Source organism: Bufo gargarizans, chromosome 3, assembly GCF_014858855.1.
Source record: "Bufo gargarizans isolate SCDJY-AF-19 chromosome 3, ASM1485885v1, whole genome shotgun sequence".
Taxonomy (NCBI): Eukaryota; Metazoa; Chordata; class Amphibia; order Anura; family Bufonidae; genus Bufo; species Bufo gargarizans.
Window position 1 is genome coordinate 456,247,587 of NC_058082.1, and position 18,931 is coordinate 456,266,517.

The 18,931-nt window shown below is 46.8% G+C and overlaps 1 protein-coding gene across 6 annotated transcripts in view; it reads right to left on the reverse strand.

The window, feature by feature from the left end:
* KDM6A (lysine demethylase 6A) overlaps nucleotides 1–15,808 on the reverse strand; it is a 133,892-nt gene extending 118,084 nt beyond the window's left edge. For 5 of the 6 annotated variants that reach the window (XM_044283589.1, XM_044283588.1, XM_044283591.1 and 2 more), the window contains exons 1-2: nucleotides 15,237–15,808; nucleotides 14,947–15,010 (exon numbers count right to left, since the gene is read on the reverse strand). In XM_044283589.1, coding sequence (XP_044139524.1) covers nucleotides 14,947–15,010; nucleotides 15,237–15,403 — 231 coding nt within the window. In that variant the 5' untranslated portion in view covers nucleotides 15,404–15,808. The remainder of the gene's footprint in view (nucleotides 1–14,946; nucleotides 15,011–15,236) is intronic. The other variant, XM_044283590.1, reaches the window with a different exon arrangement.
* Between the last annotated feature and the right edge of the window lie 3,123 nt (nucleotides 15,809–18,931).

Genomic DNA, 18,931 nt, shown 5'->3' on the forward strand with positions numbered 1-18,931 from the left:
CTGTATGGGCACACAGCAGGGTTTAGAAGAGAAGGAGTGCCATTTTCCTTTTGGAGGGCAGGTTTTCCTTTAAAGGGAATCTGTCACCTGCTTTTAGCATTTTAAGCTGGCACCATCGCTATGTTGACTAAAGTACCTTATTTCCAGCAGTCGTCTTTTTATTTTCGTTTTGTAGTTTTGATATAAAAGCGATTTTTATGGTCTGCTAATTAGGGTCCAATGTGCCCAGAGGGGCATTTTTTTCACTCTCCGGTGCCCATTGATGCCCCCCTGCAGTGCCCAAGAACGCCTCCTGATCATTAAATAACCTCCCACAGCCCGGCAAACGGTTCCGCCCCCTCCCCACGTCATAGACTACCTTATAGAAATGCCCCGTCCTCCTTCCTGTCTGCGGCCAGAAAACTCGCGCAGGCGGTTTTCAACCTCCTGAGGGCAACAGCCTCAAAAATCTCACTGGGCATGCGCCGAGCCCAGTGATGTGACCTGAGCGCTGTTGCCCTCAGGACGTTGATGATCGCGCGGGCCGCAGGCGGTACTGCGCCTGAGCAAGTTTTCTGGCGGCAGACAGGAAGAAGGACAGGGCATTTCTAGAAGGTAGTCCTACTATGGGATTTCAGCTTTTGAGGGTCTGATCACTGTTTGAATGCAGTACAATGCATGCAGGTTCACACTTGCCTGAATCCCAGCCTGTGCTTTGCAAGATGTGAGGAGGCTGCAAAACTCACCTCAGTGCAATGGCCTCTTAATAATGTTGATTGGCATGGTGCCGGAGTCGGACCCCAACTAATCAGATATTGACCACCTATCCTGACGATAGGCCATCAATACTGTACTCTTGGAAAGTACTTTAGGGTCAAAAGCTGGTCAAATACATGCCTGATGACGGAGGACAACTACAAGTAGTGAGTGTGTTGGAGGGAGTTTATAATTAATAAAAATATATTATAGCGTAATAACGTCATTTGATTTCTGTTCTTAAGGTGCGGGTACATATAGTTGTGTATTTTCAGTTTAGCAAAAACCGATCTGTAGTACAGATTGTACATTTCTGCTGTAGATTTCGCCCTTAGAAATGCAGAGATTAATATCTATGGCAAATCAGGAGCCAAACCCATAGTAAAAACCAAATCTAGGGCCTCCTTACAGACACAGTTTGGTCAGTGAATTCCATCAGCGAATCTGAGCCAAACCGAGGAGCCATTAGGGGAAGATCTGCTCATGTTCTGTACCTGGTTTTGGCTCACAATCACTGATGGGAATCACTGACCAAACACTGATGTGTGTTAAAGCGGCCCAACTTGCCTCCATTTTGCCACAGATTAATCACAGGTTTTGTGGCTAGATCCACAATAGAAAATATGTTGCGTGTGGAGATGTACTTTTAGGGCAAGTTCACACAAAGCTTTTTCTGTGCTGGAAAAATCAGCTGGGAGAAGGATTTTGATACTCTGTAGTACTTTGGAAGCATAAGGTGGTATTATGTGGGCCATTTCTGCAGTATTATGCTGATAGTATACTGGAGTATTAAGCAGATACGTCAAGAAAAAAACAAGGATGGGGGTGAGCTGCTTTACTATTTGCCTGCAACCGCATTTCGATGTAACAGACCTGGTAAATGATGCTACAAATAACCATACTACACTGGAAAACCCAGCCAATGGTCTCATTGCACATAATCAGAACAATGATGCTATCCAGTCACACTACTGGTAGTCCACTGGGAACTAAGGTGACACCTTGGTCCAAATAATTCCCTTTGCATGGAGACAACCAGCAGGAAAATAGAACGTGGCAGCTACAATAAGGTTGCAACAACTGGCACTACAGACTGGTACCATAATCCAGCTACCGTGGCATAACCTGCACCACATACCCATGCATCTGCTAATTTAAAGAGGGTAGTCCTGCCTTGGCGCTGACCACCTCTATGCTCAAAACCTGGGGCCCTGTCCCAAAGCTGCTCTGTTCCTGGTACTGCGAGGACCCGAAGGGACCAGGAAGTGGCAGGGTCCCACGATCACTGTGGCCAATCACAGGCTTGTATGGTACATCAACGCTGTGATGCAGCATTCAAGCTTCGGTGACCCCAGAGGTCGGCGATTGGCAACAGTGGTCAAGGGACCCAGCCACTTCATGTTTCCGCAAGGACTGGCAGCAGCCGGGAACGGTGCAGCTTTGGGACCACCGACAGGCGAGACTTTATGTTCAGGGGCACAGGTCAGTAACAGGGATCGTCAGCTCCAAAAACGGATAAGGCTACTTTCACACCTGCGTTTAGGTGCGGATTCGTCTGGTATCTGCACAGACGGATCTGCACCTATAATGCAAATGCTTAGATCCGTTCAGAACGGATAACTGATCCGTTTGCATTACCATGAACAAAAAAAATTTTTTTTTGTTCATGATAATGCAAACAGATCAGTTTTGACTTACATTGAAAGTCAATGGGGGACGGATCCGTTTTAAAATTGAGCCATATTGTGTCAACTTCAAACGGATCCGTTGCCATTGACTTCCATTGTAAGTCTGGACGGATCCGTTTGCCTCCGCACGGCCAGGCGCTGCAAGCAGCGTTCGGGTGTCCGCCTGCTGAGCGGAGGACAAACTGTGTCAGACTGATGTATTCTGAGTGGATCCGCATCCACTCAGAATGCATTAGGGCCGTACGGATCCGTTCGGGGCCGCTTGTGAGAGCCTTCAAACGGAACTCCCAAGCGGAGCCCCGAACGCAAGTGTGAAAGTAGCCTAACTCCTTTAAAAAGAGGAAGAAAAAAAACAAAACTAAAAACTATACTGATGCTTTCCAAATAAGTTGCGGTACCACATACAATTTTTTACTTCAAATCAAGACACAGTGAACACAGTAGAGGTAATTACCAATTTTAAAGGGGTTGTCTGGGTTCTCAGGATAAGTCACCAATATCAGATCACTAGTGGACAGACACCAGGAAAGCTTTATCCACCCATTCAAGGACCTCATCGGCACGCTTTTCTTTTTAGCCGCTATCGTTCATTTGTATCTGGAATACACTCCCATCCCGGTCATTTAACACCTCAGATGCATTTGTCAATAGCGACTGTAGCCCGAGCTGTTAGAGGGAAGGGGCTCCCTTTCTCCGCAGGTGAAAGCTCCCACAGTGAACTCACAGGGCTCCCATTGGTTGCTAGGACAGCCTAAGGCCTTGTGAAGGCTCCCAGGCCTGTCATAGTGAGCTGCCTGCAAATCCATGCCTGTGGAACAGCCCAACAGGCAGCCTGTGAATATCTGATAGACTGCTCAAGTCCCATCACATTCCCTAAACAGATTAAAAAATTGCAACGGGGAAAAAAAAAGTAACTTTAAAAATAAATAAAATAAATTACCCTCCTTTCCAAATTGCACATATTAAAATAAATAAGCAATAAAAATACATAACTGGTATTGTCCAAACTATCAAAACACAAAAAGGGTTTTTCTGTGCAATCAATGCTGTGTCAAGTGATCAAAGTCTTATCTACTTCAAAATGGTACCAATAAAAACTAGAGCTCTCCCCGCAAAAAACATGCCCTCACACAGCTCAGTAGAACGATACATAAAAAATGATAGGTGTAAGAATACAGCAATGCAAAGAAAAAAATTTCTAAACAAAAACAGTATAAATTTGGTATTCCTGTAATTGTACTGACTGGCAGAATAAGCTCATCATGTCCACTCAATTATAGTGAATAGAAAAGTTTTATTTTAGGACAATTCTGAGAATATATCTGTGGGTGTAATCGGCCAAATCAGACTAATTTCATCATCTGTAATAGGACCGACGATGGAAGATGCTTTGCTACGCTCCATTTTGCACGTTGCCTTTACAGAGACAGACAAAAGGGGCTTGTAAAGAAGATTTAGGGCAAAGTGACATCACAATGGATGGTCTGCTAGGCTAGGGCTTCATGGCCATCTTTCCCCATGGAGAGTATTATGTGCCCGCAATAGTATGGCATTATGTGCCAGCAATAGTATGGAGCCCACTCCACGCTGGCTGTATAATAACAGGAGGCACCCGGCCCCAATGATGGGAAGCAGCGACTGTGCCGAACCTCATCATTTAACCCTTCAGATGCCGCATTTACCACTGATCACAGCATCTGTGAGGTAAGACAGAGGGATGCAGCTCCCTCTAGCTTCGATTCGGAGGCCCCGCAGTGAAATTGCGGGGCTCCAATCTGTTACCATGGCATCCTGGACGCTTCTGAAGCCTTCCAGGCCTGCCGTGGTAAATTCCCTAATGCTCTGTGCACAGTGTCAGAATCAAAAGATGGAGAAATCAACCCCCTAAGGGGGCTAATAGTTGTTAAAAAAAAAAAAAAAAAAACACACCAAAATATTAAAGTTTAAATCTCCCCCTTTCCCAATTTTATATATAAAAATATCTAGACAAAAACATAACAGGTATCGCTGTATCCAAAAACGTATAAACTAATAAACTGTTTGTTAAAATTTCCTCTGTTGTGAATGTCATAAGGGGGGGAAAATGACAAACGCCCAATTTGCCATTTTTTGTCATCTTGTCAAACCCCAAAAAATTGAACAGTTCTTAAAAAGTAGTCCATACCACAAAAAAAACAATAAAAACTACAGTTTGTTCTGAAAAAAACAAGGCCTCACACAGCTCTGTAGACCAAAATATGAAAAAGTAATATCTAAGGGTCCATTCACACGTCCGCATCCGTTCTGCAATTTTGAGGAATGGGTGCACTGCAGACCCATTCATTTTCAATGGAGCCGGAATGTACTGTCCACATCCGCAGAAAAAATTGAACATGTCCAATTCTTAGATTGAAAGATTAGGCATTTTCTATTATAGTGCTGGCGATGTGCAGTCCGAAAATTGCGGCATGCACATTGCCAGTGCCCATGTTTTGCAGATCCGCAAAACACGAACGTGTAAATGGACCCTTATAGTGAGGCAAATTAAAATATATATATATTTTTAAGTAATTAAAATAAAAGCTATACAAGTTTGACATTGCCGTAATCATATTGAGCTGCAAAATGAGGACGCACAGTGAACCCCATGATGTCAAAACCACAAACACCTTGGCGGAAGTGTTTTTTTGTTTTTACCCTACAAATATTTTTTTCCCCATTTTCCAATACAAGACATGGCAAATTAAATGGTGGCATTAAAAAAATGCATTTTGTCCAGCAAAAGATAAGCCCTCATATGGCAATGTGAACGGAAAAATAAAAAGTTATGGCTATTGGAACGTGGGGAGGGGAAAAAAAATAATGCAAAAATGAAAACTGGCCTGGTTTTTTAAGGGGTTAAGGCCTCAAGCACATGTGTCCGATTTTCCATCCACAAGAAAAGTGAAAATAGATCATCTCCATGAACGTTCCATTTTTTTCCTCGTATAGACAACAGGACAGACGGTGCGTTTCTAGCCCCACTGAACTGTATGTGTCAATGTGCTATGTGCTGGAAAAGAGAAGCGCACACGGACATGAGCACTGAGGTGGGGTCACTAGTACCAGCAGCATAAAACACTAAAGACCAACGCACTGCTGAGGGGGGCTGTTTCATGCAGTCCCATAGGTTCCACAGCGAGAAGGGACTAAGCTCCGGAAACCGCCGAGCAGGCCTGAACCCTGCTGTCTCCAGAGCTCCCATAGTAGTAAATAGGAGCTGTATTAAAGGGAACCCGTCACCTGGATTTTGTGTATAGAGACTAGGACATGGGCTGCTAGATGGCCGCTAGCACATCCGCAATATCCAGTCCCCATAGCTCTGTGTGCTTTTATTGTGTAAACAAACCGATTTGATACATATGCAAATTACCATGAGATGAGTCAGAGCTTGAAAATATGACTTCTCTGGTCACACAAGATAAGACTTATGTTAATTTGCATAAAAGGCAGGAAGTACAAAAATGCATAATACTTATTGAATTGGTCTGCAAATGAAAATTAAAAGTGTAATTTATTTAGGGTAACACAGTGAACATTTAGAAACGCTCAGTGAGGGTAGCATAGTAGAGGTGACCGGTTCCCTTTAACAGCATAGCAGAACAAGCTCCACTGCTTCTGTAATTCCGGGAGTAAAAAGGGTTTTCCAAGATTTTCTAACTGTATCAGAATCTTATTAGTGGGGGTCCAACACCCAGGACCCCCGCTGATCAGCCATTTGAGAAGGCAGCGGCGCTCATGTGATTGCCGCAGCTCACCAAGCACAGAACCATACATTGTATAGCGGCTCAGTCCCATTCACAGCGAGCGCCAGTGCCTTCTCAAACATCTGATCGACAGGGTTCCTGGGTGTAGAACCCCCATCGATCGGATACGGGTGACCTAGCCTTATGAATGGTCATCCGTTACAAAGTCTCGGAAAAAAGAAGCGGCAGAGCTTGATCAGCTAGACCTAGCGCAGCTCCCATTCACGACTATGGGAGTTAAAGAACAGCAGAGCATTGGCCTGTTTTGCTGGTTCTGTAAGCCCAGTGAGATGAGACAACCCCTTAATTTATTGATCTTGAAAGGACATTATTTGTTATTTTAGGATTTATCTTCTTTGAAATTCCCCCCCACTAGACAGGACCTGTGAGGAGAGCTATAGTTACCTGCGCCTGGATTGTCTTCACTCCGGTAAACCCCCTGCATGGACAGGATCATATCTGCTGCTGTAGCCACTGACTAACCTCAATGGTGATGGGACCTCAAGCAGCTTGGCAATGCTGCGTCATGCGCTGATTGGTATCAGACACTGCTGCACCCAGTCATTGGCTGCAGCAGCGTAGGTGACCTTGTCCATGCATGAGTCTTTAAAGACCCCTTTAAAGAAGGCCTGTAAAATTGTCATAGAAATACGACTGACTGCTTACCTATGCTACAGATTCCGTAACGCCTGCCCTTTTTTGCTTAGCCTCCACCATTCGGCTCTTGTGCCTTTAAGTTTAAGATTCCAGTAGCAGTAAATTGTCAGATGAACAGTCCCCAGCGCTCAAGGACTGCCCACCTGACAATCCATGGCTATTGGCGTTAGCGGGTGAATGAAGCTAGTTGTACCTGTCACCTCTCCTGACATGACCTGACCTGTTTGAGTAACTACGTGCACCCCCTTGTAATAAGAATTCTGGATCACTGATCTTATAACTATGTTGTGCCATTCCTTTATTATTCCTGCTAGAAGTTATGAATGAATTGCCAGCAGTATGCAATGAAGGTCCAGCTGAACGCTACCAGTTGGGATATGTCCCTGCAGAGTCTGACACTATCGATCAGTTCTGCCGGTGGCAGTCTGTGCAGGGACACAACTGGTGATACCCATCTGGACCTTCATTAAAAACTGCAAGAAACTCATCCATAACTTCTAGCAGGAATAATAAAGGAATGGCACATGAAGTCATGGGGGATGCAAGGAGTTACTTTAAATATGGACATCCTCTGGCCATAGGTTACTAAGCAGCACATTCAGCACCTTAGCAATATATCCTATTAAAGGGGACCCTTTGGCAACTTTTAGAATATGTAGCCAACGCCATGGCCCTGCAGGTGACATTCCTGTCTATATGTAAATGAGAGACATGGAGACCATGTCACTGCTGCAGACCCACCCATCTAACTGATGAAATCCTATAGCTTGGAGACGTCTATGCCCGCACCGCTCAAGTCCTATGCATACACTTAAGCTCATGCCTGTAGTAGAGCATAGTAGTAGGTAGAGAGGATGGTCAATCAGAGTAAGGGCTCATGCACACGACAATATGTATTTTGCGGTCTGCAAAACACGGATCCGCAAAAAAATACAGATGACGTTCGCATGACATCTGTATTGCATCAGTTTTTTTTGTAACCATGCCTATCCGCAAAACGGACATGGGACATAGGACATGTTCCATCTTTTTTGTGGGGCTACGGAACGGACATACAGATGCGGACTGCACGCGGTAAAAGTCTGAGCCCTAAAACGGGAGAGTTTCCAGATGATAACTCCAGGTCCCTAATTTACATATTGTTACCGCAGAACTGATCTCACTGTGATGTCACCTGCACTGACAGGCGATTGGCTAACAGGCCAGAACTTGCTGACAGGTTCCCTTCCAGTTGAAAGCACTTTAAGTTATGACTTTATTGCTTATGAGGAAAAAAAAGGAAATATCAATCATCTCCGGGGCGAAGGAACGTTGTCTCCATGGATCACAGCTGCAATTCAGGCATGTTCTATGGGTCCGATATGCAACGCAGACTGTCCATAGCCAGGCTTTTCATCTATGGACACATGGGCCACGTCTCCTGCTGAAGCTGTTGCAGAAACCTCATTCAGGATACAAGTCGATCATCACTGACTTAAGGGACAAGTACAAATTGTTGTGTGTGAATGTTCCTGCATCCACTTTTACAGAGTGCAAGTATGAAGAAGACAAAAGTGAGAGGTCCATCACGGGGTCATGACTGGACCGCAAGAATGACATCTACAATGACTCCACCAAGAATGGAAAGAAGGGGCAGTCCACTACTAGGCTAGCCATAGGTCACCTCTGCATGGAAACCTGACGGCTCAAACACGTAGTTCAATTCTTATCTGACTGATAATATGGCTTATGTAAGTGTTTATGAGGCTCGGGAGTTGAGAGATAAGTGCTATACATGAGCCGTCAGAGCAGCTCCCTGACGGGACTCAATGTAAACATGATACCTGCTGCTCTGCAAATACACAGAAGCTGACAGCTATACTGGGAAAATGGTTAATAAAGACCCAAAAAATATTTTTCAAGAGATCAACCTAACAGCAGGAAATACAATACAATTTATATTTAAAAAAAAAAAAAAAAAAACACAACCCAACAACTATCACCTGTTACATGCAATTGTTACAACCGGTCTTTGCTAATCTTTCAGCACTAATGATGTGCTATACTGGCACGTGACCACTGCAGCCAATCACTGGCCTCAAAGGTCACCTGCAGCACATGCTAGCATCAATACTGAGGCCAGTCATTGGCTGCAGCAGTCATGTACATGCACAACACATTATGGTTAAGTAAACAAAGGGACCACCGGGGCACTGCGCTGGAGCAGCAGGGTTTGAACCCCTTCGGGACCCTGCCATTTTTCACCTTAAGGACAGGCCATTTTTTGCAAATCTGACATTGTGTCACTTTATGTGGTGATAACTAGGGGTGGGTGATATATGCGATATGCACGACATAAATCTGTGCAACGATACAGATTTTGTCCATATGGCATATATCGCCGAACCGCAATATGACCACGGAGCGGTAGTGAATTGAAGAAGCTTCTCACGGCTCCCGACTCCGCACAGCGCTGTACTGGAGTGGCCAGGGCTGGAGGATCGGGGGGAGGGGGAGATCTATTTGCAAAGGATGACCATGGGGCTTGGGGCTCATGGCACATGTCTGATGGTAGTTTTGTAATTTGCATACATACAGAAGAATATAATATATTGTGATATATATCGCACATGCTTCAAAATATATCGCAATATAGAATTAGGCCATATCGCCCACCCCTAATGATAACTTTAAAACACTTTTGCTTATCCAAGCCATTCTGAGACTGTTTTCTCGTCACATATTGTACTTCATGACATAGGTAAATTTGAGTCCAAATATTTCATTTTTATTTATAAAAAAATACAACATTTACAAAAATAAATAAAGAATTTGCTATTTTCAAAAATTTATATTTTTCGGCTTTTAAAACAGATCGCGATACCTCCTAAAATAGTTATTACTTTACATTTCCCATATGTCTACTTCGTGTTTGGATCATTTTGTAACTGACATTTTATTTTTTGGGGACATTAAAAGGTTTAGAAGCAAATCTTAAAATTTTTCAGAAAATGGTATTCAAAACTGATTTTACAAACTTTGTTAACCCTTTAGGTGTTCCACAAGAATTAACGGAAAATGGAGATGAAATTTCAGAATTGGCAGATTTTCAATTTTAATCCACTTTTTCCAGTAACAAAGAAAGGGTTAACAGCCAAACAAAACTCAATATTTATTGCCCCAATTCTGTAGTTTACAGAAACACCCCATATGTGGTCGTAAACTGCTGTACGGGCACACGGAAGGGCGGAGAAGGAAAGGAACGCCATATGGTTTTTGGAGGGCAGATTTCACTGGGATAATTTTAACTTGCCATGTCACATTTGAAGCCCCATTGATGTACCCCTAGAGTAGAAACTCCCCAAAAAATGACCCCATTTTGGAACTACGGGATAAGGTGGCAGTTTTGTTGTTTTTTTTGGTTGCTCTATATTACACTTTTTGTGAGGCAAGATAACAAAAAAATAGCTGTTTTGGCGCCGTTTTTATAGAGCAGGTTGTTACGGACACGACAATACCAAATACTTTTTTTTTGCTGTTTGCTTCAGTTTTACATAAAGCATTTCTGAAAAAAGTTTTTTTTTGCGTCTCCATATTCTGAAAGCCATAGTTTATTTTTATTTTTTAGGCGAATATCTTATGAAGGGGGGTCATTTTTTTCGGTATGAGATAACTGTTTTATTGGTACTATTTTAGGGTGCGGACTGTTTGATCGCTTGGTATTACGCTTTTTGTGATGTAAGGCGACAGTTTTTTTTTTTACGGTGTTCACCTGAGGGGTTAAGCCTCTTGCACACGACCGTATGGCTTTTTCATTTTGCGGTCCGCAAAAATATACGGATGACTTCCGTGCGCATTCCATTTTTTGCGGAATGGAACAGCTGGCCCGATAAAACAGTACTATCCTTGTCTGTTATGCGGACAATAATTGGACATGTTCTATCTTTGAACGGAACAACGGAAACTTTTTTTTGCATATCCACTGAAATGAATGGTTCCGTATACGGTCCGTATACAGAACGCAAAAAACTGGATGTAAACGGAAAAAATAACGTTTGTGTGCAAGAGGCCTTAGTGTCATGTGATATTTTTATACAGCAGGTTCTTACAGAAGTGGCGATACCTAATATGTATACATTTTTTATTTGTTTACGTTTTACACAATAACAGCATTTAAAAAAATAAAATAAAATCATGTTTTAGTGTCTCAATATTCTGAGAGCTATAGTTCTTTTATTTTTTTGCTCGATTGTTTTATTTAAGGGGTCATTTTCTGTGGGATGAAGCGACAATTTAATTGGTACTATTTTGGGGGCATATGTCTTTTTGATCGCTTGGTGTTGCCCTTTATGTATTGTAAGGTGACAAAAAAATGATTTCAGGTGATGGTGTGGATCATGCGATTTTTGTAGAGCCGGACGTTTCGGACGCGGCAATACCCAATATGTGTGTTTTTTTCTTTCTATTTTTTTTTACAATTTTAAGTGTTTTATTTGGGGATTTTTTTTTATTATTTTTAACTTGAAAACTTTTTTTTTATATATTATTATTATGAAAAACACTTTTTTTTGTCCCATTCTGGGACTTCAACTCCCGGGGTCTGATCCCCTCTGCAATGCATTAAATACAACCTGTATTGTAATGCATTGGCTGTCAGCTTGTATGCTGACAGACTGCCTGTGAGACCCAGCCTAAGGGGCTGGATCTAACAGGCTTCCGTAGAAGGCAAGCTCCGATGCCTATGGAAGGCATCGTGCTGCTTTCTCTGCCATCGGTTCCCCGCCACTGCAGCGGGGGACCCGATGGAGAAGTAGAGGGCACACGCAGCCTCCGCGTGCAGTGTTCAGCTTTGACCACGGCATACAAGGGGTTAACACGCCAGCAACTGTGTTTTCACTGATGCCGGTGTATACAGAAGGGGCCCAGCTGTCAGTGACTGCCGGGCCCGTCCCGTCGATCGGGCAGGTGCAAGAGTTGGTCCTTAAATCACATCCACCAGCGCCAGACGTGTACGGCGAGGGTCCTTAAGGGGTTAACAGGTAAAGCTTACTTTACAACATTCCCTACATCTTAGTTTCTTAAAGGGGTTTTCTGTTTCTGGATAGTGATAGGACCAAAACACCCAGCACCCCCACCAATCAGCTGTTCTCAGCCACCGCTGGTGCAGAAAACTGTTCACTATGTAGTGGCCTACCTCCATTCACTCAAGAAGACAGATCATTAGCTAGAAAACAGAAAAAGGCCCTTTAAACTCCCGGACAACCACCCTTAAAGTAGTTACTCCGAGATGTGCTGCGATCCCATAGAGCGGCCACTTCTGGAGATCACACACCGTACATTGGCCACATGATCCCAGCCTGGAGTTCGAAGCCGCAGTGCATGCGCAAGTCTGAATCTCTCGCAGGAGCTTTGGTAACAGATTCAGATTCACTCTGCGCTGCAGGTTGTAATCCCAGGCTGGGGTCACGTGCCCAATGCACTGCACGTGATCCCGGAAGTGGCGGTCGCAGGGGATCGCGGCTCATCTCCGATAACCCTTTTACTAACAGTACGGCACCTGGTAAGCAGCTGTTCAGAAGCATATCCAACTTGTCACTTTTGCAAAATAAAATCGCTGCCTCCTTGGAAGACAAAAAATATTTCCATTCACTGCCTTGAGCTTGTGCCCTCAGTAGTGATCACTGGGACAGCATCCTTTTATAATTTTGGGGATATTAGAATTTCGTTCTTATGCAACACATTCCTTTTCATGAAATCGCATCAAACATCAACTATACAGAAAGCAGTGAATGTGAGACGTATGGTCCGGTATAGGCACATGTACCAGCAGGTGGCCGCACCATAACAGCACTGGGAAAAACACACAGAGCTGCAGACCAAACTACAGTTCCTGAGGACAGTGGACCCTCCTGATTTTTTTAACCCTTAATGTGCATCTGTAAATCCCACCAGAACTGTAGTCAGGACTTGCGGACATTTCAGGAGATCTCTCCACCAACCTCTGATTATAACGGCCCACTGCCCTGACCATACAGTATGTGATAAATAAGACGTTCATCAAGGATCTGCAGACCGCCAGAAGCGTGGTCTGGGGCTAATGAAGGTCAGGACAAGAGCTCCGCCAATCTGTGCGGCCATGCGTGTTTTTATTTAAAGGGGTCACCTGGTTTCAGGATGAAAACCAGACAATACTTGCGGTCCAATTCTAACACATTGTTACTTACCTGGCAGGTTCTGCACTGTCACTCCGGTTCCACCAGCAGGGCTCTGTTTACCTGGCTGCAGCGGAGATCTCATGTCTACCATATGTGACCACTGCAGCCAATCTCTAGCCTCTTCAGTGCTCCACTGGGGCAATGGTCGCATGTCATCAACGTGATGTCACTGCTGTAGCCAGGTAAACAGAGCCCTCCTGAGAGAACCGGAGCGACAGTCCATGATCTGCCAGGTAAGTAGTGATTTATTCTTTACTGCAAGTGTTCTCCGGTTACCTCCTGCTACCAAAAGAAAACTTTAAAGCTCCCCTGCCATGAAAATACAGTATGTCATAAATATGACGCTGTAAAGCCCACCAGAACTGTAGTCAGGGGGTAGGGACAACGCTTCTAGAGAGATCTCTGCCAATCCGTGCGACCACCAGCGCTCTCATTATAACACTCCACTGTCCTGACCATACAGTATGTCAGAAATAAGACGCTCATCAAGGATCTGCAAACTGCACAGCCCACCAGAAGTGTGGTCAGGACGTAGGGACAACACTTCTGGAGATCTCTCTGCCAATCCGTGCGACCACGAGCGCTTTCATCATAACCATACAGTATGTCATAAATACGACTCTGTAAAGCCCACCAGAAGTGTAGTCAGGAGGTAGGGACAACGCTTCTGGAGCTCTCTCTGCCAAACCGTGCGTTCACGAGCGCTCTCATTATAACCATACAGTATGTCATAAAAACGATGCTGTAAAGCCCACCAGAACTGTAGTCAGGGGGTAGGGACAACGCTTCTGGAGCTCTCTCCGCTGCTCAGGACAACACTTCTGGAGATCTCTCCGCCAATCCTTGCGTCCACGAGCGCTCTCATTATAACCATACAGTATGTCATAAATACGACGTTGTAAAGCCCACCAGAACTGTAGTCAGGGGTAGGGACAACGCTTCTGGAGCTCTCTCCGCTGCTCAGGACAACACTTCTGGAGATCTCTCTGCCAATCCGTGCGTCCATAAGCGCTCTCATTATAACCATACAGTATGTCATAAATAAGACGCTCATCAAGGATCTGCAAACTGCACAGCCCGCCAGAAGCGTGGTCAGGACATAGGGACAACACTTCTGGAGATCTCTCTGCCACTCAGGACGAAACTTCTGGAGAGCTCTCCGCCAATCCGTGCGACCACTACAGCTGCCATAGCCCATACCCGTCCAATGGAACATCTGGAGCTGACTCCACACACTGCAGCCACCACAGATGTCACATTTACTACCAGGCTGGGGGCCACTGACCCCAGATCCCCCCCCTGGACAGGCCTGTGGACATGTGTCACACTAGGAGCGCAGCCACAGGTGGAGGGAGCGGGTGGCAGATGTCGCCCCCCGATCGCACAGCCACCCGATCGTTAGTGACTCCTTTCTCTCGCTTTCTTCCCCTCCCCTCTTCCCCGTCCCGCCATCTTGGGCCGGGAGGAGCAGCCATTACTTAAAAACTAAATGACAGAGGGGCAGGGTGTACAACAAGGCGAAAAGCCGCAGACAAGTTGGAAGCGGCGCGAATCCGCTGCTAGGAATGGCGCTGCCAGGAGAACAACACGGCCCCAGCGTCGCCCGGAGAGACTGGCAACGCTGCCCAACCCCCACCCCAAACTGTCCAAGTCACCGCCCGTGCAGCGATCACCTGCGACCGCAGCATTAAGTGCGGCGCCGGACGACCGCTCCACGGCAGGGGGGCCGTATTGTTTATATGGCGTTAGCCACAGGCCAGCCAGAGAACAAAACACGCACAGGCCCCCGCACACTCGCGTGTCACCGCACCAGCACTGACAAAGGCACCAACTCCACAACACTTGGCTAAAGTGCCCGCACACCGAGGGGCAGCGCCAGGGCGGGGGGCACAGCACCCGTCGTCTTACCTTAGAAAGCAAGGCCTTCGTTCTGGCGCCATCTTCATGAAGCCTCAGAAATCCATAGAGTCGGCTGCAGGAGGACGACACCACATCCCGGGCCGCGGAGGGGGAGAGAAAAGGCGACAGAAATCACAATAAACACCAAGAAACTTATGGCAGGCGCCGGCAGCAGCGAGGCAGGCGGGGGGGAGGCAGCTGGGCCGGGGCAGCAGAAAGCGGGGGGCCGCGGCGGAGGGTCGCCCGGGGTTTAGGGGAGCAGGAGAAGGGAGGAAGGAGTAGAGAAGAAGGCCGCCAACCTGTCGAGCCCGGCCAGGGCTTCTCGCTCGTCCGCTGTCAGGTTAGGGAAGTCCTCCTCGCTCTCGCTCGCTTTTCCCGCCGCCATTTTCTTTTCCTCATCACCGAGGGAGGCAGCAGCAGCAGAGAGCACAGCTGCGGCGGAGAGCGACACTCCGCACGATTTCATGGAAACGCAGTCACACGGCGAGGAGAGCGCACGGGTGTGTGCCCGGCCGTGGAAACACACACCGCCTTATTGTGGGGCTCGCTCCCCCCGTCTACCTCCACATCCCCCCAGAGCTAGCCGTGGCTGGAGACAGCGGGGCGCCTCATGCTGGACATCAGTAATGTCTTGTTTACACTGTGCTTTTCTGTGTAGTTTTACATAGTGCGTCCAGCCGGGCTGGCCGTAGACAGGAGCGGGACTGTGTGCACTGAGAGCGGAGTCCTCGGAATTATTAGCACAAACTTGTGGCAATGGTGTCAGCCCGCAGCACACGCACTTCTCTTGCACAGCGGCGCGCACGCACACTCGCAACCCTCCGCCACCGCCGCCACCGCCGCTCTTCTCTCGCCCCGCCCACTTTCTCCTCTTGCCAAAGGCCACGCCTCGCCCCGCCTCACTCAGCCACTGGCGTGTCGGCGCTGGTGACACGTGACCTTTGTTGACTTACGTCATCTGCCCCTCCTTCCCTCCCGCTGAGGTCCCCGGGACTCAAGCAACTTCTTCGTTTTTTTTCTCTAGAAGAACCCTGCTGGTTTTACCTTGGGGCGTGGCCATGACGTCTTTTATGTCTATTGGGTTAGCCTTGCTGTCCATCACTGCAAAGGCCAATGGAAAGAAGCCAAAGGCAGCAAGTTCGGTTGAGATCCGTAAAGCGTGTGGGAGGGTATCCCTGCTGTCAATGGAGAGTGCAGAACGCGTAGCGCCCCCTATGAAGTGAAGCCTGTAGGGCTGCACCTACCATTTATAAGGATGGAGCGGAGAGATGGCTGGGCAGACATTTTTCTAGGATTCCAGCCTCTGGCTCATCCTCCATTTGATGGAGCTAGACTAGAGTAATGGTGTCTATGCACATAATAACTATTGGCCTGGCCGCCTATCTTTTGGCTTCCCCAAAAAGAGTTTGGTTTAGTCGAGAGTCCTAAAGGAAACAAAGGCTCAGGCAGATTAAACTCCAACCTGTCCGATCCTTGTGTTTCTCTCGTCACAGAATATTCCCTCTGCAGGTCAGCAGCTCATCTGCTGGCAAATATCAAATGCAGGGTGTGGAACTATAACTCCCAGCATCAGGAGTGTACTGGCCATAGACCCTACAGGGGAGTGTCCTGGTGGGCTGCCGCTAAGGCCCTCTTCATCGCTGATCTGAAAGGGGTTTACAGGCTTTTAATATTGATCACCTATCCTCTGGATAAGTCCATGGGCAGCCCCCCCACGCCCCTCGATCAGCTGTTTGAGGAGATATGCACACGTGCCGGTGATGGATCATGTGATGAGCGCAGTGACGTCACCACAGGTCCTTTTCCTGTGCACAGCAAAGAAGAAGACAGAAGAGAAGCCGGGCTGCGCAAGTGGATTAAAGGGTTTCTACCACTTCGTTTTCACATAATTAGCTTTCAGACACTAGCGATCCGCTAGTGTCTGCTCTGCCCAACCATCCTAATATAATAGCTTTTGGGGCAGCCGTTTCGCTAAAAAAAGAACTTATATTGATATGCTAATGAGCCTCTAGGTGCTATGGGGGCGTCATTAGCACCTAGAGGATCGGTCTACCTTCACAAAATGCCGCCGCCCAGCGCGTCCCTCCAGCCCGCCCATCTCCTCCGGAATGCGATCAAGCAGACGAATTCTCGCGCATGCGCCGCGCGCGTCTGTATTCGGCGCATGCGCAGTGAATGTCCGACCGCGTCCCTGCTCAGACATCTCCACTGCGCCTGTTCCTAGGAGCACTATGACGTCATCGGCGCAGGCGCAGTGGAGATGTCTGAGCAGGGACGCGGTCGGACATTCACTGCGCATGCGCCGAATACAGACGCGCACGGCGCATGCGCGAGAATTCGTCTGCTTGATCACATTCCGGAGGAGCTGGGCGGGCTGGAGGGACGCGCTGGGCGGCGGCATTTTGTGAAGGTAGACCGATCCTCTAGGTGCTAATGACGCCCCCATAGCACCTAGAGGCTCATTAGCATATCAATATAAGTTCTTTTTTTAGCGAAACGGCTGCCCCAAAAGCTATTATATTAGGATGGTTGGGCAGAGCAGACACTAGCGGATCGCTAGTGTCTGAAAGCTAATTATGTGAAAACGAAGTGGTAGAAACCCTTTAAGGTGAGTTAATTATTTATTTATTTAGAACCCCTCCAGCGCTATTGTACTAAGCATTCTGTATTAAGAATGCTATTATTTTCCCTTCTAACCATGTTATAAGGGAAAATAATAATTATCAGGTCTCCATCCCGATGGTGCACAGCCCCATAGAAGTGAATGGGTCCGGATTCAGTGAGAGTGCAATGCGTTCACCTCACGCATTGCACCCGGGCGGAAATCTCGCCCGTGTGAAAGGGGCCTTAGGCTTTTTCTGCTGACGAACCTCATATAAGGCTACATTCACATGACCGTGGTGTTTTGCGGATCTGCAAAACACAGATACCGGCCCATGTGCGTTCTGCAATTTGCATACCGCACATGCTGCCACTATCATTGAAAATGCCTATTCTTGTCCCCAATTGCGGACAAGAATAGGATATGTTCGATTTTTTTATTTTTTTTGTGGGGCCGCTGAACGGAACTACAGATGCGGACAGCACACCGTGTGCTGTCCACATCTTTTGCAGCCCCTTTGAAATAAATAGGTTCACACCCTGCGGCCTCATGCACACGGCCGTTGTTTTGGTCCGCATCTGAGCCACAGTTTTGGCGGCTCGGATGCGGACCCATTCACTTCAATGGGGCCGCAAAAGATGCGGACAGCACTCCGTGTGCTGTCCGCATCCGTTGCTCCGTTCCCTGGCCCCGCAAAAAAATATAATCTGTCCTATTCTTGTCCACGCTTTGCGGACAAGAATAGGCAGTTATATTAAAGGCTGTCCGTGTCCGTGCGGACCGCAAAACACACAATGGTCGTGTGCATGAGGCCTAAGTCAAAGGAACCTGTTTGAAAATCGATCCCACATACTAGACACAGCTCTGTTTAGGCTACTTTCGCACTAGCGTTTCTAGTTATAGGATCTCAATAGCGGAAGAAAACGCTTCCGTTTTGTCCTCATTCATTGTCAATGGGGACAAAACGTAACTGAACAGAACGGAATGCTCCAAAATGCATTCCGTTCTCATACCGGAGAGCAAACCGCAGCATGCTGCGGTTTGCTTTCCGTCCTGGGATACAGAGCAAGAGGGATCCGTTTTCTCGGACACAATAGAAAACGGATCCGTCCCCTATTGACTTTCAATGGAGTTCATGATGGATTATTCTTGGCAATGTTAAAGATAATACAACCGGATCCGTTCATAACTGATGCAGATGGTTGTATTATCAGTAACGGAAACGTTTTTGCTGAACCCTGCCCGATCCAGCAAAATTAAAAGTAGCCTAAGAACAGCATCAACAATGATAATGTGAACAGAGACTTAAAGGGGTTTCCAGGACTTTGTTATTGATGGCCCCTGCTCAGGATAGGCCATTGATGTCCAATCAGCAGGGATCTGACACCCCGC